Here is a 27,280-nt window from a genome sequence, read left to right as displayed (position 1 = left end):
GAAGCCTCCAAACAGTCCCCAACAGCCGGTATTCTTCATAGACAGCCTTCAAGAGAGAGAGAAAGAGAGTAGCCATCATTAGAGAAACCTTCAACGGTGGTAGAGGCTAGTGTGCAGCAAGAGAGCCTCCATTAATGAAGAGAGAGGGCTCCAATTTATAGATTTGGGCCTCCCATGAGCTAAAATGGCAAGAGAAGGCTACAATGACAAGTGGAGAGCCACACAATAGCTGAAGTGACAAGTGTGAGGCCACTTGTCTCATTTTGATCCATTTTCTAACAAGTGTCAGGCCACTTGTCTCACTTTGATCCACTTTCTTGCCACATGTCCCAATCTAAGAGATGGATTCTCCCATAATCTTTAGCTGTAAAAATATCCCAACTAGTAGACATTTTGTCATAGGCACTTTGCCAACTCTTGGTATCTTCTCAATTCCAGATGTAATGACGCGAACAGAATTTCCATCGGAGTCAAGCCAAAAATAGCAACTCTCCTAAATTTTAGGAGTGTGGTCCTTTGTATTCTAGGATAATCCCCCATTCCCAAAGCTTGTACTTTCCAAATATTTTAACATCCTGGAGTCCACCATACCCCTTTCAGACTGGGAAATGTCCAGGCTGGTGACATCCTCCCCAACTTCTTAAAAGTTGTCCGCAACTTTAAGCTTCAAGCCATATATTCAAGATATAATCATGTCCCATCGATTGGGCGAGACGAGACAGTCTCAAAAAATCCAATATAACTGAAGAATCCATGTCCCAAAGAAATGGGCGAGACTAAATAAGTCTCCATAATACCAATATCAAAATCATATCCCAAGATAAATGGGTGAGACAAAACAGTTCCATAAGTCCAGATAGCATAATCCATGCCAATGCATATGAAATTCAACATTTAGAAAACAATGGTATGTCGATGTAGATCACCAAGGAACTGCCTTGACGCCCGGCCCGACTTCAGTGCCCATATTCTCTACCATTGGCTCTATGTTCTACCAAGCAAGGTAGCAACATCTTGAAGAGCACTTAGGAAAAGAGAAATACTACACAGGGCGGCTAAACAAGGAGTCCTGAAAACAATCACTCGCAGGCATAGATAACCTTGTGTTCCATAAGCATTTCTGCTACACATAGTTTATAGGCATTTCGGCCACCAACTCACACTACCCTCTCAAGTGCCCATGTTCCCTTCCATCTGCTCTCTATTGTTCCACCCACACATGGTAGAAACAATCTTCAAGAGAGCACGTAGGACAAGAGAACACTACACAAGGTATGTGAACCATGAGTTTCATAAGTCCAATGCATCCCAAATAAAGGGAGCCAAAAAGAATAATCCATCCCAGTAAAAGGGAGCCATAAACATAATCCACAAACGTGAGGATGGATCCAAATTCCTAGAAAAGAAGTCCAGGAATCCATACACCTGTATACCATAATCCTTGTATACCATAACTCTTACCACATACTCCGTGCAAACCACACACCTTGGAGTAGAGGTGGACTTTATCCATAAAAGTATCATATCCATGAGATATCCAAAGATTTCTTCTCTATAAACTCGGACAGATTCGTCCATAGAAATTGCTTGTGAAGCCCAATATCTATATAAATCTCGTCCAAGAAAGAAATCTCCATCGATATAATCCATCCCAATAAAGGGAGCCATGAAAAGAATTCATCCCATTAAAGGGAGCCATAAACAATGTTTCCCTGAAACCATCTCAAGGCAAACAACAACACCTTTCTCCTTGCATAGCTATACAAGGGTTAGTGAACATCAAAAACACTTCATAGTAAATAGCCAAAGCACCAACTTTGCAAACTCAAAAGTATACTTAGCTTTTCTTTGCCAGGTTGGTCATGAAGCCAAAGAAATATCTCGTCACCATATCCTTAAGATATCCTGAGATATATCTCCATATAGCTTGCCTGTAAGCTTGATAATATAATCCACAATATCCATATGGAAAGAGTGCTAAACGTGTGCACATAAAGCCAACTTCACCCTTCCACAATAAAATTCTGTGAATTCATAAATCCTTAGATCAACAAGCTGTCTACTGCTCATGCTCTTGCTTCATAAGCTATGAAGCGGCTGGCCATGCTTAACAGTAATGATGGTAAGTGTGGTCCCCACTTGAGATCTTTTCTCTTCCTTATTGATAGAAGGAAGTCTCCGCTTCCAAGAAAGCCTATGCTCTGATACCAATGTAACTCGCAGCGGCGGTGCCCGGGGGACTAGGGCCTTTGACACACTTGTTGATACCATCAATGCATATTAAAACATTTAAACATGGCCACAGCCTTAACACATATCCATCATCACTTTGCAAAAAATATAAAGCTGGACAAAACATCCACAAATGCTGAAAATGGATCTTGCACATGTGACACCACATAGAGGCCGGAATGGGCCGACCCCCCCCTTGGAGTATTTTATTACCCAAGGAGAATAATATCATGTACAAGCTTTGAGGGCCTTACTCTCCCCACGGGAGATGCCGGATTATCCAAATACAAATGCCATAACACAGCCCAACACGAGGCAACCAAGCCGGAACATAAGCTGTAGAAATGCCGAGCCAACAATATAATCCATATACCTCCGTGTGGGTACTGATTCTTCCCCAAAAACCACGGGTCTTCATGCAATAGAAAGGGTACAACAAGTACAACTCTCCATTCAGCCGGTACAGGCGGTACAATGGCTGGTACAGCCGGTACAGTGGCTGGTACAACAGGTACAAGTACAAATGCTGGTACAGCAAGTATAGTGGCTGGTACAGTCGGTACGGTGGCTGGTACAGCTGGTACAGCAAGTACGGTGGCTGGTATAGCCGGTACGGTGGCTGGTACAGCAGGTACAGCAAGTACAAATGTTGGTACAACACATACAATGGCTAGAAATCATAATAAATGATTGAATACCCTTGCCTTCAGTATTTCTTCGCGATGGAAGCCTCCAAACAGTCCCCAACAGCCGGTATTCTTCATGGACAGCCTTCAAGAGAGAGAGAAAGAGAGTAGCCATCATTAGAGAAACCTTCAACGGTGGTAGAGGCTAGTGTGCAGCAAGAGAGCCTCCATTAATGAAGAGAGAGGGCTCCAATTTATAGATTTGGGCCTCCCATGAGCTAAAATGGCAAGAGAAGGCTACAATGACAAGTGGAGAGCCACACAATAGCTGAAGTGACAAGTGTGAGGCCACTTGTCTCATTTTGATCCATTTTCTAACAAGTGTCAGGCCACTTGTCTCACTTTGATCCACTTTCTTGCCACATGTCCCAATCTAAGAGATGGATTCTCCCATAATCTTTAGCTCTAAAAATATCCCAACTAGTAGACATTCTGTCTCATAGGCACTTTGCCAACTCTTGGTATCTGCTCAATTCCAGATGTAATGACGCGAACAGAATTTCCATCGGAGTCAGGCCAAAAATAGCAACTCTCCTAAATTTTAGGAGTGTGGTCCTTTGTATTCTAGCATAATCCCCCATTCCCAAAGCTTGTACTTTCCAAATATTTAAACATCCTGGAGTCCACCAGACCCCTTTCAGACTGGGAAATGTCCAGGCTGGTGACACTTATCGCCTGGCCCTCTGCAGCGCCTTTTTCCACACACGAAGCCTCTCTTCTGCGAAATGGCCACCCCCTCTACGTTGGCTCTCTTCGCTCACACGAGGGGTCCTCTCACCCGGCGAAAACTCCAGCCCAAAACTCTGTCTCTGCATGATCCCCAGCAAGCATCTTCTGGCCTCGCCTGTCTTCTAGTTTCCCGGTTTCACTCCACGCTAAACGGCCCCCAGTTGCCGCCAGCCTCTTGCCAACTCCCCCATACCTCTTCGCTGCAGTCACGTTGTCCACCAGCCACAGTAGTTCTTCACTCTAGCGGCTCCCTAGCCCGTCCTCTCTGCTGCCGGTAGCCTCTGCACTCCACCCGAGAGACTTCTCCTCGCTGCAATCGGCTACTAACCGTCTCTGGTCCCACCGAACTCTGGGCAGGCGTCCACTTACTACAGGGAGGCCACTCCTCTCTTCAGCACGCCGTGGTCTGCAGAATCCCCCCCCGAGGCGTTCCCTTTCATAAGGCGACCAACCTTCGACTGCTCCACGCTCTATCTCTGCCAGCTTCTCCTCATGGTCGGCGCCTGCAGTACCACCCGCCTTCACACTAGGCGGCAACTTTCCCTTCGTCACCACCAGCCCTCTCGCCTGTCTCCAGATCACCCCCAGCCAGGCTTTGCCCACACCAGCCCAAGGCGACTACCTTCCTTTCTCGTCAGCTGTGCTGCCGACTTTCTTCCCAGGCCCCCCCCACTCCTTCTGGACCCCCCGGCGGTTTCATCTCTAAGTGGCCACCTTCTCGCTTCTTCGCCAGCTTCTAGATGACGTGCTGGTAGCCAATAAGAACCTCCATGTGGCTCCAATATTATTGGCCACTTGTATCATATATTTTATTTATTTATTTTTAAAGCTCCAAAATGATGGCCACACAATGCTCTCATTACCTTGCTTCATTCTGATATATGGCGCCACGCTTCCAGTACAAGAGCTGCTCACGGCCTTCGTCAGCTACATCAACTTACCAAACACGACCATTCCAGTCGGTGCCCAGCTCACTGCAAAGCCACCCGCTCTGTACATTTGCCAGGGCATTCAGGGCAAAGTTTATTCATAAACCACGCACACCATATGTACACAGGCACAGGGACTTCTGCTAGCCCCCAAGGTTCACCATAAGCATAAAAACTCCACGATTCACACCACACTCATGTACTGAGGCTTCGAGACCTGGCTCAGCTTCAGCTCGTCTTATTGAACCTCATTTACAATATGAACATATGTACATGGGCATCATATAATGACTCAAGTCATGGCACTTAATCCCATGCATCTGAATTTGTATTTAATGGCCTCACATGCATGGTTTCACACCATAGACGTGCCATGGCACGACACCGTATCAAGAAATGACATGGTCCTGTGGCGTTCAATGCTTGTTCCCATTGAGTACCAAATTCATCCGAATCCACGTACTTGTGCTTCATTTCGTCTAGTCCTATACCAGTGAGCTCCATCTGTGTGGATTGGATGTAGGATACTGTTCCTTTCTTTCTGAACGCATCGGCCATTGGGTTGGCCTTGCCTTGAAGATACTCAATTATGCCACCTATTGTTGGAAAATTTAGCTCCAGCTGTGTTGCCGGTCACTCCATTGTGTACGTGGCATCGTCTGCAGCCAATGCAAAGCCTGATGATCCGTGCGAACCTCAAAATTAGGAAAATGCTTCCAATTCTTTAGGGCTTGGATAATAGTGAGGAGATCCCGAGCATGAACCGAGTAAATCTTCTCTACAAGAATCAGTTTACGAGGCCTGTAAGTTACTAGATGACCATTCTCTGCTATAACACAGCTCCAATGGTGATATTACTCGCATTGATAATTAGTTGGAATGGGTCATCCCATTAGGCAAGCTCTAAACAAGGAGCCTGAGATAAAGCTACCTTGAGGTCCTTGAGAGCTTGGAGTCCGTGGGAAGTCATGCGGATGCATTGCCTACGGGTCTTGACTCCTTTCAACAGATCTGTGAGAGATGTCGAGAGGTCGGAGAACTTGTCGATGTGGGTGGAATATGCCTGACAAATTGCCACAAATGGCCGTACATCGTACTCTGTTTCTGGAATCTCCCAATTCAGGGTTTATGCCACTTTGGCGGGATCCAATCAGATGCCTTCGATACGAATTATGTATCCAAGGTAATGTATCTCGAACAAATAAAACTCTGATTTCTTTTCATTGACATAAAGCTCGGTGCTTTCCAGCAACTCCATCACTTTTTTGACGTCAATGTCGTGTTGCTCGTCTGTAGCTGAAAAAACTAGTATGTCATCTAAGAAAATGAAGGCACTTTCCGATCAAGTCCGTGAACACATGCATCATCATGCAGTTAAATGTTGTTGGGACATTCGTTAGTCTGAAGGGCATGATCACAAACTTGTAGTGGGTCCGTTTAGTGCAGAAGGCTGTCTTGGATGTGTCCCCTTCGATGATCCGTACGTGATGGTATCCACTTTTTAGGTCAAGCTTCAAAAACACCTTGGCTCCATTCAGCCTTTCTAGGATCTAATCAATCCGAGGCATCAGGAACTTGCTCTTAATTGTCAGCTTGTTCAAAGCATACACAAAGTTTAATCTTTCAAGATTAACTTGTCCCCTCTTGCTTAATCACATGCACTCTGCACTGTAGTGCATGTGATTAACTTGTCCCCTCTTGCTTAATCACTCTTGTTAAACTGTCACATGCACTCTACACTGTAGTGCATGGTAACAAGATGGCTCATCGTCATCAGTGCAACATTGTACAGTATTAGCATCCTTTAGGATGATATTTGTCGTACGTCGTGACCCCATTGTAATCCTCCATCCAGGATAAGTGAGGCACGAGCTATGTAGGTCATTCCTCAGCCATAGCGAGTCAGTCAGCACTCTGCATATTGCATATCATTCATCCATTGCGTATAGACCATTGCAAAAGCCTTCAAATAACATCTAGTATTTATTAGTATTTATTTGGCATTTTTTCCATATTTTCTAGCATTATTATAGCATGTAAATACCATCAATATCATTTATTAGCCATAAGATCCAGTCGTGTTGCTCTAGGGAGCCAACCGACCAGCCCATGAGCATATAAAATTTAAATAGCCTTGCTATTGCATCTCTCCATTCATCTATCTTCAAGCGTTTGAGCCTTCAGCACAAGGAGCATAAACGATTAGACATTCAGCCATAGATATCATAATTCAGCCACATCAACCTTGCGTTTTCAGCATACACAGCAACCGGCCAGCATCTGTGCATCATCTTCATTGCATTTTCAGCATCAGCCCGCATACAATTCATTGTTTTGCTTCAGCCACTTTGGTGAAGGTAAAACTCAACATTCATATTCATTTCAGCATTCATTCACAGCCTAGAAACAATCCCAATCAGCCTCTACCTCAACCTCAGATTTGCAGCCTTCCCTCAATCTATTGGGAAGAGTGCATAGGCTCGAGATTGGTCATCATTGGTGCTTCTACAGCCGTGTACAGTTCAGCCCAACTCTTGGTCCTTAGAGATCTTGCGTTTGGCTTATCGTCAGTCCACAGTTAGTCTCTTCAATCTTCAAAGTAATAAAGCAAATACTATTCCAGTAACGGGATAGGGGGCCCTTCAGTGGGTAATTTGGGACCCCATACGGTGTACAATTTCTCTCTATGATTGCTAGGATTATTAGAGCCAAGGCCGTGGTACCTCATGAGATTATTCGAGCAGAGCTGGCGGCTGCCCCTCTGGTGATTGAGGCTCTTACGAGATTAGTCTCCTACATACATGGCTTGTGGGATCTCCCCCGAGACAGATATGCACGCCTTGCCCTTGAGTCCTCCCGACAGTTAGCTTTACAGGGAGACACGGCTTGTTGGTATGGACAGATGACATCTTGGTTCCAGGCACATGGTTTTAGCATGGACAGATTGCCTCCCTTCCAGTATTCTGTGGAGGCACCCTCTCTCACTCTCACACGGACAGAGATTACCAGACTCATCCGTCAGGATTTAGTTCAACTGGACATTAGGAGGACATGGATACAGTCGATTGAGGAGCTGGGCACGAAGATGGCTTTCTACAGAGAGCATTTTCTTCAGCTCACAGCAGATGGTTTTGTGATCAGACCCAGTTACATGGATGTACACTTGTCTCATGCAGTACGATGTGCTATTGGTCAGATTCGCACATCCTCACACCAGCTTGAGATTGAGATTGGCCGATATAGAGGTATACCAGCTGAGGCCAGGATATGCCGAGTATGCCATGGGGAGCCAGAGACAGAGCTGCATTATATATGCCATTGTACTGCATACTATGAGATACGTGGTCGTTTCCACTGTTTATTCAGAGAGGGTTTTGGACCACTTTCCAGAGTCATGAGGTACCAGGACCAGAGGTGATTGGGATTGTTCTTGCTCGAGTTGCAGAGATATAGAGATAGCCTTCTTAGGCGCACAGAGAGCCAGACTCAGAGGCACATTTCAGACTTCTTTAGTCCAGCCATCACTGCGCCAGATGGACCACAGCAACAGCAAAACATGGATACCGCCCACACCAGCGGTACACTGATTGATCGTGCGATTGAGCTTGGGTGGTCCAGACGCCCACGACTACGGTGGAGGGCATCCCAGCATAGACGGAGGTTGCAGCGGCGGATTCGGATTATTCTTGCGACACATGTGGGACACCCAGTCAGGGTGCTGACCACAGAGGATATTGAGGAGATCCGCCAGCGTCCGATGCGGCACATATTATGAGATGGAGGCACCTCCATAGTGTACCCCCCCGTTCCACATGATATTGTATCCCCTCACTGTACTCCACTCACCTCCATAGCGTATCCCCCCCCCCCCCCCCCCCACTATATTCACACTCTATAAGGGTTTCTGTTTACCTTCCAGTTCCAGTTTCATTTTCTAGGTGCCAGTAGTATCATCTTTATTTTTCATTTTTTGGATTTTTATCCAGACATTGTATCAGATCCACCATGATGATGTAACTTTTTGGTCTCATAGGTGATTCTGGCCTTTTGAAGACGTTAATATAACATTTCATTTCTCATTTCATTTCATTTCTCTCTCTCTCTCTCTCTCTCTCTCTCTCTCTCTCTCTCTCTCAAATCTCTTATAGTTTTAAGTCATAAAAGTGGATTGCTAAACTCGCAAAACTCAGGATACAGAAGGCGGTGTGAGAATTTGTGTGACAGGATCCTTCAGGAATAGTAGTAGTAAAGCACCCAGTTTTGTGTAAATGTGGAAGTCCTCTGTTATTCCATAATAGTCAATTCCCTTTCTGTCTGATACATTCTATTGAGCTCTACTTTTTGGTTCTCTTTTGTTTCATATTATTTCTATTCCATCATGTTTGGGTCCGTTACCTGTGGGGGGCTGAATTCTAAGTCATAAATTTTGTACCCTTTATGCATTTCTTTTTGTTTTCACCAGGGTATTGGCCAAAGCCAGGGTACAATCGTAACAAATCGGTGTCTACAATTTATACATGCAAATATGCAAACGTCATTTGTGAGGCTTATTTTTAGGTGGTGTTTTTCGATGTAGGTGTCTCTGATGATTTACATTGCTGGATGTAAATCTAGAAGCAAAAGTGCCTCTTTGAGACCTCACATAACTGGAAACTTCCTTCATGACTGGTGAGCATGCATTAAATTCATACGAGTAAGATTTAAAAGACTCAATAGGCAAACACTATTTTTGACATTATTGGGGCCATTATTCATTTTTCAGTGGATTTAAATTGTTTGTTTTTAATTATATGTAAGCAGTAGTGTCCTTGCTTTTAATCTTGCATGAGCACTGGAATCCCTTATAGGAGTCTAGAGATTCACAAAACCAAGCAAGTAGCTTATGAGATTGTATGCATCACTCTGTGCTTGACTAGAGACCTCTCTTTTACATTGTCTCTTCCAACATATTTTTGTTTTTTGTTTTTTTTTGGAACAAAATAAACATCTTAACCCTTGCCATTCAGAAAGCTTAGTTTTGTTTAATATCTTTTTTTGGTAACATCTTCTCTATCCCACATCATAAACTGTCTTTTCCAAGTGTAAAACAACCATATATAATCAAGTTTCTTACAGAAAGAATACTCTGTGAAGGCGCTGCTAGCTAGTGGAACCAAGCAGGGATTGATGGTATCAGTCAAAAGTGGGCACGAAGGCCTTGAGTTTGTATTTTGCGGTTCTGAGGAGCATTGAGTCTTGCCCCAAATGCCAAGAATAGTTTGAGTAATTAAAGGATAATGTTCACTTATTAGCACCTAGGACGTTCTCAATTAGTTAAAGTGTTAGAACAATAAGTGGTTGATAGACTAAAGGTTAAATTATAAAGGTAATTATATGGGATAAGGGATATAAAGAGGTGTTAGTATTTCATGTGGATATCCAAAGGGTCATAACCTTGAACATTTTTGTTCGAGGGCTATTCAAGCAAGCCTGAGCCTAAGTTATTGTAATCCATATTCTTCTCTATTTGTGATGCAAGCTCATGATTCAATGTAATCCTAATTATTCAAATAAGTGTTTAATTGTTGAATAGATTCCATCAAATTGGTACTATGAGACCAAGGATATGCTTCACCTAGCCACATGGAGTTGCATGGTCCGACCGAGGTGGCTTTGCCGAGACTTGCATAGGGAGAGATACCATTTTTCATTGGAGCCCCAAAAGGGGGCTTCTTGAGTTTTTGGGATATGTATGGGAGTTAGCGTATGTGCTTGAGGATGATATGTGGGAAGTTGCTAGCCTTGATGAACAGGAGCCAGAGATGGACATGGATGCAGACATGGTCGAGAGTGTAACTAAGGCTTCTTTGCGTGTTGCTGAAATGCTAAAGGCAAAGTGCATGGATGACAAGGATTCTGAACCAGTTGAGCTGTATGGTTGTGAAGAGATGCCTGAAGTACAAGAGCTCGAAGTGCTTGTGGACACTGCTGTAGGAAAGGATGTGAATCTTTGTGTGCAGAAAGGTCAAAATGTTGGAACCTGGCCTTCACTGGTGTTGATGAATGGGATGCTAAATGCTGCAATGCCATAGGTTGTGAAGACGAGGAGGTTTGTTGTGGATGAAGTGGACGTGAATGATTTTGTGGCCCTTTGCTGTTTCCTTTTGATCCTGGTGGATAGCTATTGGACTTTGTGTTTTGCTGCTGAGCATGAATGCTCTAGCAGATGGGGGGGTTGGCAAAGTATGTCAGGCGTTTTTCTGAGTGGTGTTCTGGGCCTGTGTATATATGGATGCATGGCATGAATAAAGGTTTTGCTTTTGAGGGCGCTGCCAGGTGTACAGGGTGGATGGATTTGTTTTGAGCTTGTGCAGGCCTGTCCGGAACGTGGTCAGCTGGAGGTGGTATCAGCTGCTTGGTAGCTTGTTTGTGTGCGCGTCCCAAGTACAGTGGGTATTGGAAAGTTGCATCTCGAAGAGGTACGGAAGCATGGGCATTTAAGGTTGAAGGGACAGTATTGCCTTGGACATTGGTGTGAAAGCATTGAGGGTGGCCATCACATTGGGCTTTAAACAATAGGAAAAAAATGATATTAACGTGGCCCGCCACTTGGTTGTTTGCCTAGATGCCAGCGCTGTTGCCAGCGGGTCTCAGGAAGGTTGGCCAGCACGTGAAGGAAGGTTGGCGAAGGCGTGGAAAAGCGTGGAGGTGGCGGGTGATGCGCGGCTACAAACAGATAAAGATGCCATCGCCTTGTGATATTCGTGGGGGCTCTGATTGAATTGCAGAGAAGAAGGCGAAGGGGAGCGCCATGCTGCAACCAGAGTTTGGGGGCCTCCCGTGTGAAGAGCGGTGAAGTGGACGTGGAGGAACTTAGCTGCGGCTACTGTGGGTGCTGGCGACAGAGAAGGTTTGCAGTGGAACCAGTGACTGGCGTCAAGGTGATAGGCTGGCGTTAAGCGAGACAGCCTCAGGGTTACAGGTGGTCGTGTGGCTAGGCGGAGCCGGGTGATACTGCAACAGAGTGGAAGCAGTGGCTGGCGTGGCTGAAGCGCAAGAAGAGAAGCGACAGGAGAGAAGCAGAAGGCTGGCGGGTAGCCTACGAGAGGCTGGTGTGGGCCGTGTGGGAGCCGCCTGGTGAGATGCAAAAGCTCTCAGGTGAGAGCAGCTGGTAACGCAGGTGATGCTGCTGGAATTGGGCAGACACCAGAGGCGAGGAACAGTGGAAAGCGGCCTTGTGTACGTGAGGAGGTCGCCTAGAAGGCAGAGCATGGGTGAGTGCCTTTGAGGTGTTGGCACAACAGAGGAAGAGCTGGATGTGCAGTTGCAGGTGCAGCTGGATGGAAGCAAAGGGGACAGGCAAAGGGTGGCTGGTGTGGGCCGCTAGGTGAAGCCGGAAGAAAGCAGAGGGGAAACCGTGACTGGATAGAGAAGGACAGGTGTTGCTGCTTGGCTGGTGGGGCCGGTAGCACTGCAGATAAGCTGCAGGTGACAGAGGATCAGCAGAGAGAGAGAGAGAGAGAGAGAGAGAGAGAGAGAGAGAGAGAGAGAGAGAGAGAGAGAGAGAGATGTTTGGGTAGCTGTTGTTGCTGGCGACACACAGAGAAGTGCTGGGTTGCAGAGGAGTTGAGGGTTAGCTGGTGGGGCGCCCTCTGAAGAGTGAGAGTGGCCGGGTTCTTTCTGGTGTGATTGGCACAGCAGGCAGGTGAGAGGTTCGCGGTGATTGGGGATGTGGTGTATCCTCGGTAGTGACAGGTCTAAGTGTTTTGTTTATGGTTGTGTGAGTAAGGCTTCTGTGTCGGGAGAAGCTTGTATGAAGTGTTTTCTGGGAATATATTGCTGGGTGTTTGCTTGGTCTAGAGTGAGAAGTGTTCCAGCCGGTGGTGGCTGGTGGTGCCTCCGTTGTGTTTGTATTTCCAAGTTTGGGAGATGAAGGGCTATAGAGGCAGTGGTCTTTCTTTCTTTTTTTCACCTCACAGTCGGCAAGAGGCATCAACGTAGTGAGAGATTTCCAAAAGACAATCCTCTCACACAACCTCTATGGTTAGGAGCATAGAGGTTGAGAATACCAATGCGTGCAGTACCCTGCATAAGAAGGATCCACTGCGCTTTCGCAGGTAAAATGACACCAAGTCCAATGATGCAAGGCAAGACCAAAGCTGAAATAGAGATACAGACACCACCTTTGGTACCAATAGCTGGTGACCAAAAGGTGTGTCCTGAGAGAAGCTTTCTTGATCTCCCACACTGCCTAGCATGCAATTTATGCTCTTCTAAGAGCAATACATCCATAGGTCCACTTGTGACTGCACAATGAAGCGGAGTTTTAATAATTTGTTTCCCCCGACATGAAAGAAAGCTCCCAAGATGCTGAATGTTCCATGAGACAATCCTCATAGTGACTCGGAGTAGGAATGACTAGATCTCGTGGTCGATGAAGGACCCCCTTTAGAGATGGAGGTACATCTTGCATAGGTACGGGAGGGAAAATCTGACAATGAAAACCGTACCTCTCATTCCCACTCTGGGAAAAAGCTAGGGTTGGTCCTCAAATTTGGAGAGGTACCATGACAGTGCGACTACGCAATATCATCCTCGAGGGTGCAATCATCCTGTAACTGTAATGCAGCATCCTCTTGTGAGGGATCCAAATCCTGTGCGTGCAGAGTCTCATCCTCCAAAGAAGGATTAACATCCTCTGAGAGGCAACTCCGTCTTAAAAAAAGACACGACATAATTTCTTTGGAAAAGTTGCTCCAAAAGAAATCTTTGAGTAAAAACTGAGCAAATGAACGCAACTCTTGGTATTTACTCAATTCCACATGTAATGACGCGAACATAATTTCCATTGGAGTCGGGCCTAAAATAGCAACTCTCCCAAATTTTAGGAGTGTGATCCTTTGTATTCCAAGATCATCTCCCATTCCCAAAGCTTGTACTTTCTAAATATTTAGACGTCGTGGAGTCCACCAGACTCCTTTTATACTGGGAAATGCAAGTTGGTAACATCCTCTCGAGCTTCTTAAAAGTTATCCGCAACTTTAAGCTTCAGCCATATAATCATGTCCCATCAAGCGTGCGAGATGAGATAGTCTCAAAAATCCAATATGGCTGAAAGAATCCATGTTCCAAATAAATGGATGAGACTATAAGTCTTCACAATATCAATATCAAAATCATGTCCCAAATAAATGGGCAAGACAAAATAGTCCCATAAGTCCAGATGTCATAATCATGTCCCAAACAAATGGGTGAGACAAAACAGTCCCATAAGTCCGAACCAGAATCTGTCCATGCTCCAAGAGTATATCCAAACAAGTGGGTGTTGGTGTTATATCCACGAACTTGAAGAAGCAATCTCTCGTTCCCTAATCGCTAGTGTCACGTCAAACGTATGCTACTCTCCACTGGCTTCCATGCTTACACATGCAAAGAGGAGGTCGAGACATAGAAGACCGATTGACCGTGCACGCAGATGTAGAACGTCCAATGGATTTGAGCACGGACATCAAGTCCCTAACATACCAGATTCCAATCTATTGACACTTGGCATAGACAGTCCCTTGCCAACAAAGTGTCAGTCCACATGACCCTTGGTGTAGACATAAGTCTCTTGCCAACCAGGCGTTAGTCCACATGACTCTTGGCGTAGACATAAGTCCCCTGCCAACGAGACGTCATGTCCACTCAACCACTTGCACTCCTTGGCTATGGAAATAAAGTAACCTTTTGTTGAGAAGAGTGAAGGAGTGTAGGAACTCTCCATAAAGTGTTGTAGACAAGAATGCGAGCAACCATCATAATAGAGGCTAGTCTGCAATAAGAAAGCCTCCGTAAATGACGAGAGAGGGCTTCAATTTTTAGATTTGTGGCTTCCATGAGGGAAAATGGAAAGAGAAGGCTATGATGACAAGTGGAGAGTGACACAAGAGCTGTAGTGACAAGTGTGAGGCCACTTGTCTCACTTTGGTCCACTTTCTAACAAGCGTGAGGCCACATGTCTCACTTTGATTCACTTTCTTGCCACATGTCTCAAGCTAAGAGATGGGTCCTTCCCATAGTTGTTTCTCGTACCGGTACGAATCCATTTGTACTGTATGATATCGTACGGTACGAGTTCCCTCCCCCCCCCCCCTCCAACCTTGAGAAAAAAATTCCAAATGCAAAAAAAAGAAAGAAAGAAAAGAAATCTTGCTTAACAAAGATCCTAAATGCCCACAATACTTCACAACTTTCATGTCCACTCAGTATTCCATATGGGGTTGCTGAGAGACCTAAAAAATTTGGCAAGGTAGACTGGTAGTGTACACTTGATGGGTAGGATGAGAGAATCTTGCTACATCACTCGGAGATCCCTGGTATAGGTAGGCTAGGCAGTCAGATCCTCAAGTTATGCACGAGGGAGAAGATTTGGACATGGCCATTTTGATCTAGAGAGGAGTCCCTAAACCTATCACCCTAGATGCACTGCTTGTATTTGTGCAAGGATGGTCCCTTAGTCATAAACGCTACACTGGGAGACCTTTGGTATTGCATTACCCATGCAGGTTCTTTTTGGGAGACAGTTGGGAGATCCTTCTGCTCGAGACACATCTCCATGTTCTGGTTCCTCAAGCACTATAGACTCCTCCCCCCCCCTCCCCCCCCCCAACCTTCCCTCACATTCAAGCTTGAAGCTCCATAGTTTGTAAGTGAAAAAAAAACTGTATTTTATCGTACGGTATCCGAAAATTTCATATCGTACCAAAAATTCCCGTACGTTATTGCATTTTCGTACCGTGACAACTATGGTCCTTCCATAAACTCTCTCTAAAATATCCCAATTGGTAACCCATTTGTCATAGGTGCTTCAGCAACTCTTGGTATTTGCTCAATTCCAGACATAATGACACGCACAAAATTTCCATCGAGTCGGGCCCAAAATATCAACTCTCCTAAATTTTAGGAGTGTGATCCTTTGTACTTTCCAAGTATTTAGACATCCTATAGTCCACCATACTTCTTTCATACTAGGAAATATCTAGGCTAGTGACAAATGGATGTACACAAAATGGCATTCAAAACGTCATTTGGGTTACATGAGTTTTTGGTTACGCTGTTTGGTCTCATGAATGCCCCGGCCACGCTTAACAAAATGATGGATCACATTTTCTATGAGCATCGGAAATTCATAGGCATAGTTTTTAACATACGTGAAGCATATGCATACGCATATGAGTATGAAAGTATGTTTGGCTCACTCGGGCTAAAACATACGTGGCCCTAATTACATTGTATTTTATAGGCAATAAATTATAGTTTCACCAAATTATTGGCAATGAGAAATGAGAAATGAGACGAGAACTTTATAATCCATTTCATATGTCATAATATGTCAAAAAAAAAAACCAAGGAAAGTAAACTTGCACACAATTTACATTAGCAAAACTAGAAGTCCAGTACAACGACCATAGTAAGTTAAAAATGCAAATATTAAAGTTTGAACTTCCAACTTCCATTGCTTACATGGCTCAAGCCTCAAAACCATTAGACATAACATGAGTCGTGACATTGACATATCAAAATGAAACCTAAAGACTATTGCTAAACAAAAAACTGCATACTAAGAAGTAGGAAGTCTACTCAGAGATGTCTTCCATTTCATTCTCCTACCTAAAGAAGTGGGAAGAAGAACCCTCATCATCACTAGCCTCCACCTCCTCCTCCTCCTCATCATCATCCGGAGTGCTTGCCCCAAAAGTCTCCCACCATTTTACAATGTGTTGCGTTCTTTTCTCGTCCTTGGCAAGGGCATGAGCAAAGGAATTTCCCTCCGATCGATATACATCCAACTCATCAACCAAGACTCCTTGCTCCTCTATATTATTTTAAGTGTAGCATTCTATGGTTTTCATCCATCCATTCTTCACCTCCACATCACTATCTTGGCCCTTCTCTCTCCAGGCAGGATGCAAGACAAAGCCCATAGCATGCAAAGGAGAATGCATCATATCCCATGCATCATATCCCATCTTCCAAAACAAAGTTCCTTCACGGCATTGAGCTTCACAGGGTCCACACCTGTTATGTTCTCTATCTTCTCTACCATGTGATCTATCAACTCATAGATCAAGCCCATGGTAGCCCCTTCTCAGTCAGCCAAACGAAGGATCTTCAATATTGGTTTTACATAGTGTCACAATCATCCTTGCATCTATCCAAAAACTGATGCCCAAGATGATAGATACAACGTCCTCAGCCTTCTTTGTGCGTGATGACTTTCCATGAGCACCATTCTGGGCTCACAACCAGCCTTCCCAACCTATTCTACACTCTCTCATCCAACAAGTTTGCAAGCATTATGAATGTGTATGCAAATCTGGTGGTGGAAGGCTTTAGCAATATGCTTTCGATACATGGGCAAGGCTGTTTGCTTTCTTGTGATAAATCTTCATAATTTCAGTACTTGGTCCAAGACATGGGCAACCCAATCCAACTGTGCAATGTCTTCAAAAAGTAGATCCAAGCAATGGCATGTGCATCTAGTGTAAAAGATGGAAGGCCAATCTTTCTCTATCAATTGACCTACACACACAATTTGCCACATTATCCATGCAAACTTGGATGACATTTGATGGCCCTACATCCAAGATGGCCTCTTTCAAGACCTCAAAAATATATTCCCCCGACTTATATTGGCCATTGGTATCAATGGACTTAAGAAAGATAGTGCCATGGATTGAAGAGGCCATAATGTTGATGATGGATCTTCTTCTATTATCTGACAAACCATCACATACAATATTACATCCATACTTTTTCCATTTCTCTTGCACTGTGTGAGGTCCCCCGCCCGCTCCGGGGCTCCTGCCGGCCGGCGGAAGCGGCGTCGGCTTCCCGCACGGGGCGGGGTCCACACACTCGGGGCCTCGCCTGCAGATATCCAGGACGAGAGGCTAGCCTGGGCGGCCCCTCCGAGACCGGGCCGAGAAGACTCCCCTCGCCCAGAAGGCACGGGCGATTCCGCCAATTGGGAAAAATCTTCTAACGGGGAAATTACTCTAACGAGTCAAGTCTTAACTAGATAAACTGATCTGACCAAACTTGAAGTCACATGGTCAGATCAAGAAGAGACTTGCACTTGGTCCATGGAATCACCGCTTTTTTTCTCATTTACGAGACACAGCCAATGATCCCCTCCCACAGAACAAGGTCTTCTCAGGATTTAAAACTAAATAACGTAACTAATCGTATCTAGTTGTTTCTCAGGAATCCTCCGATCCAGCCTAACCCTAACCGGCCTATGGGTTAGCCAACCACCCGACCATTGAATTGGTGGGATTCCTTTATAAAGATTTGGTTGGGTTTTTGCCCGGGTGCCTACGATGTATATGAAAGAATGGTCTTCCTTTGAAGCAAAAAATTTTCATGTAGAGATGTCTGCTCGGGGTATTACCGGTGGGGATGACATTGGCAAAACGACGTATTGCATCGTCGCACTGTGTGCACTGCTTCTGTTGTTGCAGTGAGACCGTTTCACACCTGTTATGGCAGTGTTCGGTTACCAGGCAGTTCATTGTGGCATTGTCTGCACACGTGCGGATTCGTTTCCCATCCAAAGTTTTCTTGAAGCAATTTTGGCTCTTTGGGAAGTTCCCCTCATTGTTGGACGCATATGCCCCTTTCTTTGCTTGGGTCAGATTTACTGCCTTCTGGACTATCTGGGCATGATAGGAATCATCCGACCTTCATGCATGCCCCCTTAGATACGTATGCATTTTTAAGGCATTCTTTGCATACCTCTCTATATGATGCCTATCATATAAGAGACATTTCTTTGCATATCTTAGAAGTGTTTTCCCACTGTTTCTAGCTTTTGCCATCCATGGAAATGACTGTTTCTAGGCAGTCATTTCCATGGGCCCTATATATGAACCTCAGTTGTATCATGACGTTTTGGTTGTGGTTTTTGTGGGTTTTCACCTCGCAATGAGGTTTCCCATTGGTAATATAAGAATTACTAAAAAAACGTGTGTGAACTGCCTCTAAAGGGCTAAGTGAATGTGTGTAACCTCATCCATGTATATGTGTGTGAACACTTGCTAAGGTATATTTGGATAAGTTAATCCAAAGAAAAAGAGGTCTACACCCAGGAAGAAGTTTGCACCAAAAAGGAAACCCATCAATCAAGTTACATCACCGACATTTGTTTGAGGCGGGATTCAATCTCCCATAAGTATTTATTTTCCTACTTCATGTGTGTTGAGTCTTGGGTCCTCTGCGTGAGATTGTCTCCCAAAAAAAAAAGGATTTGTAATAAATGTGTTAGGTTTTTATGTACCTTTTGTTCTATAAAAGGTTCGTGTTTCCATTATCCCTCTTAGGAGCTAGGGGGGTGACTAAGCAATAATCTCAGCTTCAATCATAAGCTGATTGAGGGAATAGCATGGCACGAGAGGTGGGCATGGCTAGGTTGTCTCATTGCATTGATATTGTAGAGTTGGAGGTTGGTTGCTTCTTTTGCATTCGGGTCTCCCACCTTCGCTCCGAGGAGGGTTTGTTGGGGTTTCGGAGCTCTCATGTGTGTATTTACCGTGTATGTGAACCATTCTTTGTGTCCCCGCTTCTTATGTGCCGGCTTCTTATGTGCGTGTGGAATGCCCCTAAAGGGCTAAGTGAATGTGTGTAACCTCATCCATGTATATGTGTGTGAACACCCCTTATATCTCGATAAGTGTATGCTATGTGTCATGTTCCCATATGTGAGTGTGATAAGTGTCAAAAGATAAGGTTTACAACCTACAAAAGCATGTACTTGATTTGAACTAATACGATTACATCATTTTGAGTCGTGCAATATAATCTCTCTCTAGATCTTGTTGTTTCTCTCACTACCACTCTCTCTCTATCTCTTTGCACACACCCCAACCCCAGGCTATCATTGAACCTCCTTAGCTCTACGATCCTTCATATTTGCTTGTATTGCTGTAGATGAATGGACTGACTTGGGCTGATGCACGGACCTTATTTGGTGCAATACTTTGCTTTAGAAGCACACACTTGCACTTGCAGATTCTTGTGCAGGAAAGAGGCTAATTCTGGCTGCGTACAGACTGGACTGATTGATGCTTTGTGTTACCGTCCAAGACCTGTGCCCTGAGAGCACCGTTTTCTGGCTGCTTCTGATCCCCTTCTCTTGCCTGCGTTTGGTGCCTATCAGGTCGCCTTTGCTGCCTAAAAGTGGCCTTGCTTGCAGAGGTAGATGGGGAGACTAGGCCCCAAACACCTCTTCTATAGGGGTCTTGGGCTGGCCGCAAACCCTTAGGCATTACCTCATACAAGAGGGTTACATGTTGTGCGAGATGGGCTTGACATTGACTAACTTGACCACGCTTGGTGGTACACTGGTGCTTTGTCCCTTGACAAGAGCTCACAATGAAAATGCCTGATTTCTGGCCTCAGGTTCTTGCACTTGCTAGTACAACATGCCCATGTGGCATCCAAGTGTAGGATGCACATGACAATCACTGGCCTAGCCTTCTTGACTTTTCAACACATTCATCCTTAGGGAATCCAAAACATGTGATATTGAGTTCACTATGTGGCAACGATCAATGGATTAAATCTTCCTCAAGTGGTGACTGGGCTAGTCAAGCAACTAGAAACCAACGAGTTGGGCGGCCTAAGGGCTAAGGGAGGTTTGACTGTGTTAACCTCCTGGCGTGCCTGGCTCAGCTGGGACGCCACCCACTCACATGCAGGCTGCTGCTCCTGAAGGCGTTGTAGCGAAGCAAGCTGTGTCTCAGCCGATGCTCCCGCTCGCGAATCTGTCCCAGCCGTGTCAAAGCTGCAGCATGTAGAAAAGAGCTAAGCTCGATGAGTCCTGGGCACACTAGTCCGCTGCATCCTGGTCAGAGCACTGACTATCATGCCAGATCCTCTCAATGTCCTCAGCGAGACTGGGATCTGTAAGTACCCTCTCTGGGATCCTCAACTGCAGCTGGGCTCCCGTGTCCCTCTCCTCCAATGTCAAGATAACTGGCGCATGATTTGAAAATGAGGTGCCAGCGAGAATGCCGACGGAGCCCCTCGCTCCCCTAACCAGTCACCCACACAGAAGCGATCAATCCGTGATAGATTAGTCCCTTCCTGCCGGCGATCCGACCGAGAGAAACTAAGATTGTCCTGAGACCGGGAGAAAGCCCCATGCTGCCATGCATCAGTGATCCTCAGTGACATGCAAAACCGGTCCCAAGCTGCAAGCTCCGTGCCGTGCACTGTAACATGACTGCCTCCCACCCTATCGGCCGGGTCCTCAAGCATGTTGAAGTCTCCCCCGACACACCAATGTGCGGCCTCTGGCAATGCATCCGTAACCTGGGTCCAGAACTCTGCTCTGGCACTAGCATGATTGGGCGCATAGACGTTGAGCACGCCCAATAGCTCATCATGCATCCTCAGAATGACATACTGTGCTCTACCAGGTACAATGATCCCTCGATCCACAATGGCCTGCCGCCATACATCTGCAATGACCATGCATACTCCTCCCTTGTCCACCCAAAGGACCAAACCCTGCAGACCAAAAAGTGTCCCATCTACCAGGCATCACCGAACCATATCTCCGGATCCTGCTCTCACCCAAGTGGTGCTCCTGCATCATCAAAATATCAATGCTGCCACCAACCCAGGCATCTCTGAAGCTCCTGCCTCAAGCAACCACGATAGCGTATAAAATGTGCTCCACCAAGGCCCTGTACATTCCATGAGATGATGCTCATGGATGCCCTGCTGAGGTGGATGCTTTGTCAGCCGTACGACGGGCCTTCGCAAGCGGCTTGGATGGAGAGTAGTCCCATCCGAGCGGCTGCGAATCTGCCCACCCGGTGTACTGCAAGAATCACGGATCAGGCGCCAATGGCTGTGGCCCATGACAACTGCCTCCCGCTCCTGACAGAGCAACCTCGTGTATACACACATATCCAGGGTCGCGTGCTAAGTCTGCCACTATGCGAACGACCAAATGACGAATCCCTGAGGTATCCACACTCCCGGGATCCAAGAAAAAATGAGCCAACTCCCATAGTCGGCCTATCACATCTGTCACCTCCAGATCGCTCATATGATGAGAAAACTCAACTGCCTAAGTCTTCAAAGTGCTGAGAGCGAGCTCTAGAGTCCACTCCCGATCGCAAGGGCCACATAGAGGGAACGAGAAGGCCACCGCTGAATCTAGTGCCTCCTCCCCGCGGGCCGGAGGTATCACTACATGAACTCGGATGGGTACTGGCTCATGGGGGCCCTCTGCTCCAAAAAGCCGTGTGAAGGCGTAATCAAAAGCCTCCGAGCGCTGTCTAATGCCGAGGCGACTCAGCCGACTGCGGATAGATGAAATCCGTGAACCCGAATCGGCATGGTAGGTCTCCTCTGTGATGCTCGAGCGAGGTCGGTGCTCAGCTCCCTCCGGACTGCAGGTGAACGCCAGGGGACTGCCAGGGCCTCCCGGGAAGGTGAGGCGGGCGGAGGGGGAGGAGGGGGGGGCGAGGGGGGTGGAGAGGGAGCCGCTGCTGAAACCGGAGCGGGACGGGAAGAGGCGATGGTGGAAGCGAGGCGGTGGGAGGGGACGGGGGTGGGGGGGGGTTGAAGGAGGGGGTGCTGGCATCTCCTGGTCCTTAGTCGTCGCCGCGGGGGTCTCCTCCTGGAGGGGAGAAAAACTGTTCCTCACGGGAACCCAGTGAGGCTGAGACTGTGGCTGCTGCTGCCGGCGGTCTCTGGGCGTGCTGCTGTGGCTGTCTCCCTCGGCGGCGCCCCTGTCCAGGCTGCCACTCCGAGGTCTCTGTGGCCTGAGCAGGTGTCCCGGAGGCAGCCTGCCGAGCCGCATCTGTGGGCGGGCCATCAGTGGCCTGCTGCTGTGGTGAGGGTTGGGGTCTCCTGCGAGGGCAGGCCTTGGCCAGATGGCCGACCTGCCTCCAAATGAAGCACTGATTCCGGAGCCCCGAGAACTCCACTCTCTTATCTATCATCCCCCCCTAATCCTAGGTAGCTGAATGACCTTAGGAAGGGAGGAGATGTCAGATACCAACACTCTGACCGAAGGTAGCGCAGCTGCTCTGGCCACCACTGAAGCTGCTGAGGGGTCAGTCTCTAGTACCGAGCCCACCAATGCTCCTAGCCTAGAGAGGAGCGGAAGATACTCCCGGCGGAGTCCACGGAAGCAAACTGTAACATGGAAAAGGCGCTCTCCCTGCTCCGCCCGCAGCTGGGTCAAATCCATGCTTGCCAAGGTCTGAAGAAAGCCCGAGCACCCGTGATGTCAAGGGGACTCATGGCAAGGACCTTGGCAACGCTCTGGGCGGCCTCGAACTCGATCTGGTAATGTCCACGGCCCATTAGCTGTACGTCCAGGATCTTGCCCACATCTGCAAGAAGGCGGGCCTGAAGAAGATCCCGGATCTCCCCTCTGCTGGGGCGAGTGCCGACTATACGGCAGATGGTGGAATGAGTCTGGAGGCGTTCCACCTCTGCGGTGAGGCTCGCTTCCTCTTCTAGCGAAAGAGAAAGCCTGATGGGGGTGTCCTCGGGGGCGGGCGAGGGGGATGCGGATGAGTCCCTATGAGGCGGGGCGGGAGGAGCCTCCATCAGAGTCTGAAGCTACGGCGAAGGCGGAGATCCTGCTAGAAACGAGTGGCACACAGAGAGGCGGAAGACGGAGAAAAAAAGGAAAACAAAACCCCCTGGGGGCGGAAGCAAGAAAAAGGAGGGGGGGGGGAAGGCGAAGGAGAAACCCTGGGGGGGGGGGGGGGGGGGGGGGCTGCACGCAAGAGGGAGGGGTGGAGAGCGAGCTGGCAGAGGGGGGGGGGGGGGGGGGACGGGGCGCTGCAGAGGGAGGAGGGCGCGAAGGAAGGGGGGGGTCGCGAAGGTGAGGAAGGCGGCGGGCAGAGCAGCTAGGGAGGGGGCGCAGCAGCGAAGGCAGGCGGGGGCGGGGGGGGGGGGGGGGGGGGGGGGGGCTAATGGAGGCGGTGGGCAATGCAGCGAGGGAGGGGGCGCAGCAGCGAAGGCAGGCCGAGGGGGCAAGGGAAGGCGCGAGAAGCGAGGGGAGGCGAGGGGGCGAGCAGGCAGGGAGGCGAAGGGCGCAGATGTGCAGGCAACGCGAGCAGGGAGGGGGGCGGGAGCTTCAGCGAGCACGACAGATATCCGCTTCGTAAACGTTTCAGACGAATGAAACGCGTTTCATTCATGTCCACCTGGGACTGTACAATTTAAGCGTTTTTTAACCTAGATTCTTTAGTTTTTACTTTGAAAACATGTTTTAGTGTGTAAATGATGCATGTTTAATATTGTTTTGGAGGGAGGCAACATATTTTTTACATATTATAAACTTACATATAAATTTTGGGGCCTATAACCCCCCGTTTTGTATGAAACGTTTTTGAAACTTCTGGGATTTGAAAGAAACGTTTACGAAACGTTTATGAAACACGTTTCATGAAACGCTTGGCAACTATGGTTAGTGTGTAGGTTTGTAAGAAAGTATCAAGTGAGCATTTTTGTCGCCACTTTTTCCTCTTGATAACCGGTCTAACGTGTGAAATGCTTTTGCAAGCAACATGGCAAGCCTCATAGTTTCATTAATTTTGTAAAGCCTTTTTGTTGCAGCAAAGCGCTTATACAGCTAGGATTTCCATATATAAGGAGGTCCTCTGTGTCTTTAATGCATGCTCTCTTGCTTGATAGACGTGGCCTTTACAAAAGAGAATTATTACTAATGAGGCTTTAGAAGGGTGCAAAGAATAAAATTAATACTGAAGGTGCTTGATGATAAGGGTTTAGATTTTTGATTCGCCATACAATGTTTAGCTTGGCTCTTTTGATCAACGTCTCAAAAAACATCTTGTTCATTAAATTCAGCATGATGGCAGGTGGTTTGGCGTGCAACTGAATCCGAGTTTCTTGGGCGTGGACTTGAAGTCAGTTTACCATACCTTATGTTTTTTTGTCAATGTCTCCCCCTTTTTAACATTGTAGAATCAATACATATGCTTAAAGCAAAAAATAAAGTAAAAAATCTTTTGCATGGGTTTTATGTGTAATATGCTAAGGACTCTAATTTTACCTGTCCAGGTTTACCACTACCACTACCACCTCCACCTCCACCCCCACCCCCACCACCTATTCACCCACCCAAATAAAGATCCTTCTATTAGAAGAAAACAGTTAGATCAGATAAACTGAAAACCGGTAGGTAAGAGATTGTGAAAGGGGGATTTCTCCATGGTTTAGCGCTTTGGGAGGAGACTACATATTGGGGGATTTGCTTCTGCAGAGCCACATTGGGGGCTGCAGCGCTAGCAAATCTCATATGTACCTATGGAGACGAAAGTCCCTGGCTCCACATGAACAAAAAATTTCTCTCCGTTCTTGCCTGTCCCTGGAGTTACCTAAGGTGTTCCCGATGGTGGCGGGGTTTGTGAATAAGATCAGTCCAAATTCTGTTGATGGACTGGGAGGAGGGGTGGCAGACCCCTCTGTAATCTATCTGCATTGTGTCCTCCATACGTGCCAGCCCATGAGGCTACTGATCATGAGGTTTGTGGCATGGTCAGGTTCTAGCTTCCCAAGGTTTTATACGTCAATGATTATGATCCAAAACAAGTCTAGGCAGAGTGCCATTATGGTGCCGAAGACGAAGAGTCCCTGGCTCCACATGAACAAAAAATTTCTCTCCGTTCTTTGCATGTCCCTGGAGTTACCTAAAGGTGTTCCCGATGGTGGCGGGGTTTGTGAATAAGATCAGTCCAAATTCTGTTGATGGACTGGGAGGAGGGGTGGCAGACCCCTCTGTAATCTATCTGCATTGTGTCCTCCATATGTGCCAGCCCATGAGCTACTGATCATGAGGTTTGTGGCATGGTCAGGTTCTAGCTTCCCAAGGTTTTATACGTCAATGATTATGATCCAATACAAGTCTAGGCAGAGTGCCATTATGGTGCCGTCCTCCTTATAGCGGGATCCAATACATTTATATATATATGTGTGTGTGTGTGTGTGTATGTATATGTATATGTATATAGATATGTATAAATATATACATACACGTATGTGTGTGTGTATATATATATATATATATATATATATATATATAAAATGTGTATATGTGTGTGTGTGTGAAATAATGCCCAAACATGTGCTAAATTTCATAAGGTTGCTTTTAGCAATTATCCCAACTATAAGAGTCATTTAGTGAAACACTTTTACCAAGAAAAAAAGGGGAAACTCGTGAACATCTAGCCTGATTGAGAGACTCAAGGAGCTAAATTCGTGGAGAAGATTATGGAGGAGAATATGGAACCTGCACATCTAATTGATGATGTAAATAGCTTGAACCTCTTTCCTATATAATGGCGCATCTAATCCCAAAGCTGAATACAACATGTTTTGTTTACTGTGTTTCTGTGTCCATTGTTTACTTTGTTGATCTCGTATCCCTAATCATGCTTACATTATCACCATGAAATATTTAGCTTTTGATCCACTGTAGTTTCCGGTAAGTGTTATTAGAGCTAGGTTTCAACCTAGTTAGGGTTCATTTTCTTTATGCCGCCTATCAGTTCCGATGCAGTTTGTCACCAGTTGGACACCGCTGCTGCGACGGTGCTATCCGCCGTCACCTGCTGTGACTAGTAAACTGCAGCAACCTGGCACTGCGTGCTAGCAGCAGCGTCATTGCCTTCAACTACTGCCCTGTTACACTTGTCTCTGGTTCTAGCCACTGTCGCCTTCGCTTGTCATTCATTGCTAACTTACTGCAGCCCGCCCGTTTGCACTACCGTCGCTTCACAACTCAACAAAAAATCGGTCGCCTTCGCTTGTCGTTCATTGCTAACTTACTGTCGCCTTCGCTTGTCATTCATTGCTAACTTACTGCAGCCCGCCTGTTTGCACCACCGTCGCTTCACAAATCAACAAAAAAATTGGTGCAGCCAAGACCAAGCAAAAGCAAAAGCGGTTCGACAGCCCACCTACTATTGCTTCTTTGATTGCTGTTCAACGTTCTTCTTCAGGTGTGCTTTTCTTCAGCAACCCATGCCATCGACGATCAGCAGCACCATCCTCTCAGGCAGCACCTCCTACAGCCGTTGACATCCAGCACACGTCGAAACTCTCCGAACGGTGCGCTCAAGCGGCCAAAATCTGGGCAAAGTAATTTATAAAGTTTTAATTCACACCTAACACCTCCATAAGCATCTGTTCACATGGGAGGCAAAGTGAATGCAGTTTTGGGCTTCACTCATCTATGTTTTGCTATATCAAATGTTGTCAACTCCACGGCTCACCATTTGTGATGCCAGCTCCAGCATCCAGTTCGGTGCGTAAAATCTTTTCAATATGGCACATAACTCCTTACTTCATGACTGATAGCTATGTCCACTGGTAGCAAGAGTGTGGTTGAAATCATTAATATTTCGTCTTCTGAGAGTGAAAACTCATCATTATCTTCAATCAACCAATCCTCCAAATCTTCACAAGAAGTAACCTCTATACCTACTCCACCGAGCATCTCTAGGAGAGAGAAGCTGCCCATTAGAAGAATTAATAAAGCTTCTTGAAAACTGTGGAATCCAAAGAAACCCTAGTATTATAAAGAAGTCATTAAAATGGGCTTCAATCATTATCTTGCATGAAACCTTCATTTGTATGGGACAAGAGATATGAAAGAAGATACAAGTTATTAACTTTCTTGTGGGG

At 46.5% G+C, this 27,280-nt stretch overlaps 1 protein-coding gene across 1 annotated transcript in view; it reads left to right on the top strand.

Annotated features, from left to right (window-relative positions):
• FK (Ergosterol biosynthesis ERG4/ERG24 family) overlaps positions 1-27,280 on the top strand; it is a 162,185-nt gene that overhangs the window by 114,757 nt on the left and 20,148 nt on the right. Inside the window, exons 5-6 of the mRNA XM_086819123.1 lie at positions 9,153-9,244; positions 24,454-24,501. Coding sequence (XP_086675249.1) covers positions 9,153-9,244; positions 24,454-24,501 — 140 coding nt within the window. The remainder of the gene's footprint in view (positions 1-9,152; positions 9,245-24,453; positions 24,502-27,280) is intronic.

The sequence above is a fragment of the Cibotium barometz genome, chromosome 2, assembly GCF_041138505.1.
Source record: "Cibotium barometz isolate CiBa-2024 chromosome 2, ASM4113850v1, whole genome shotgun sequence".
Lineage (NCBI taxonomy): Eukaryota > Viridiplantae > Streptophyta > Polypodiopsida > Cyatheales > Cibotiaceae > Cibotium > Cibotium barometz.
Note: the sequence above shows the minus strand (reverse complement) of the source record. Positions and strands in the feature narration are given on the sequence as shown.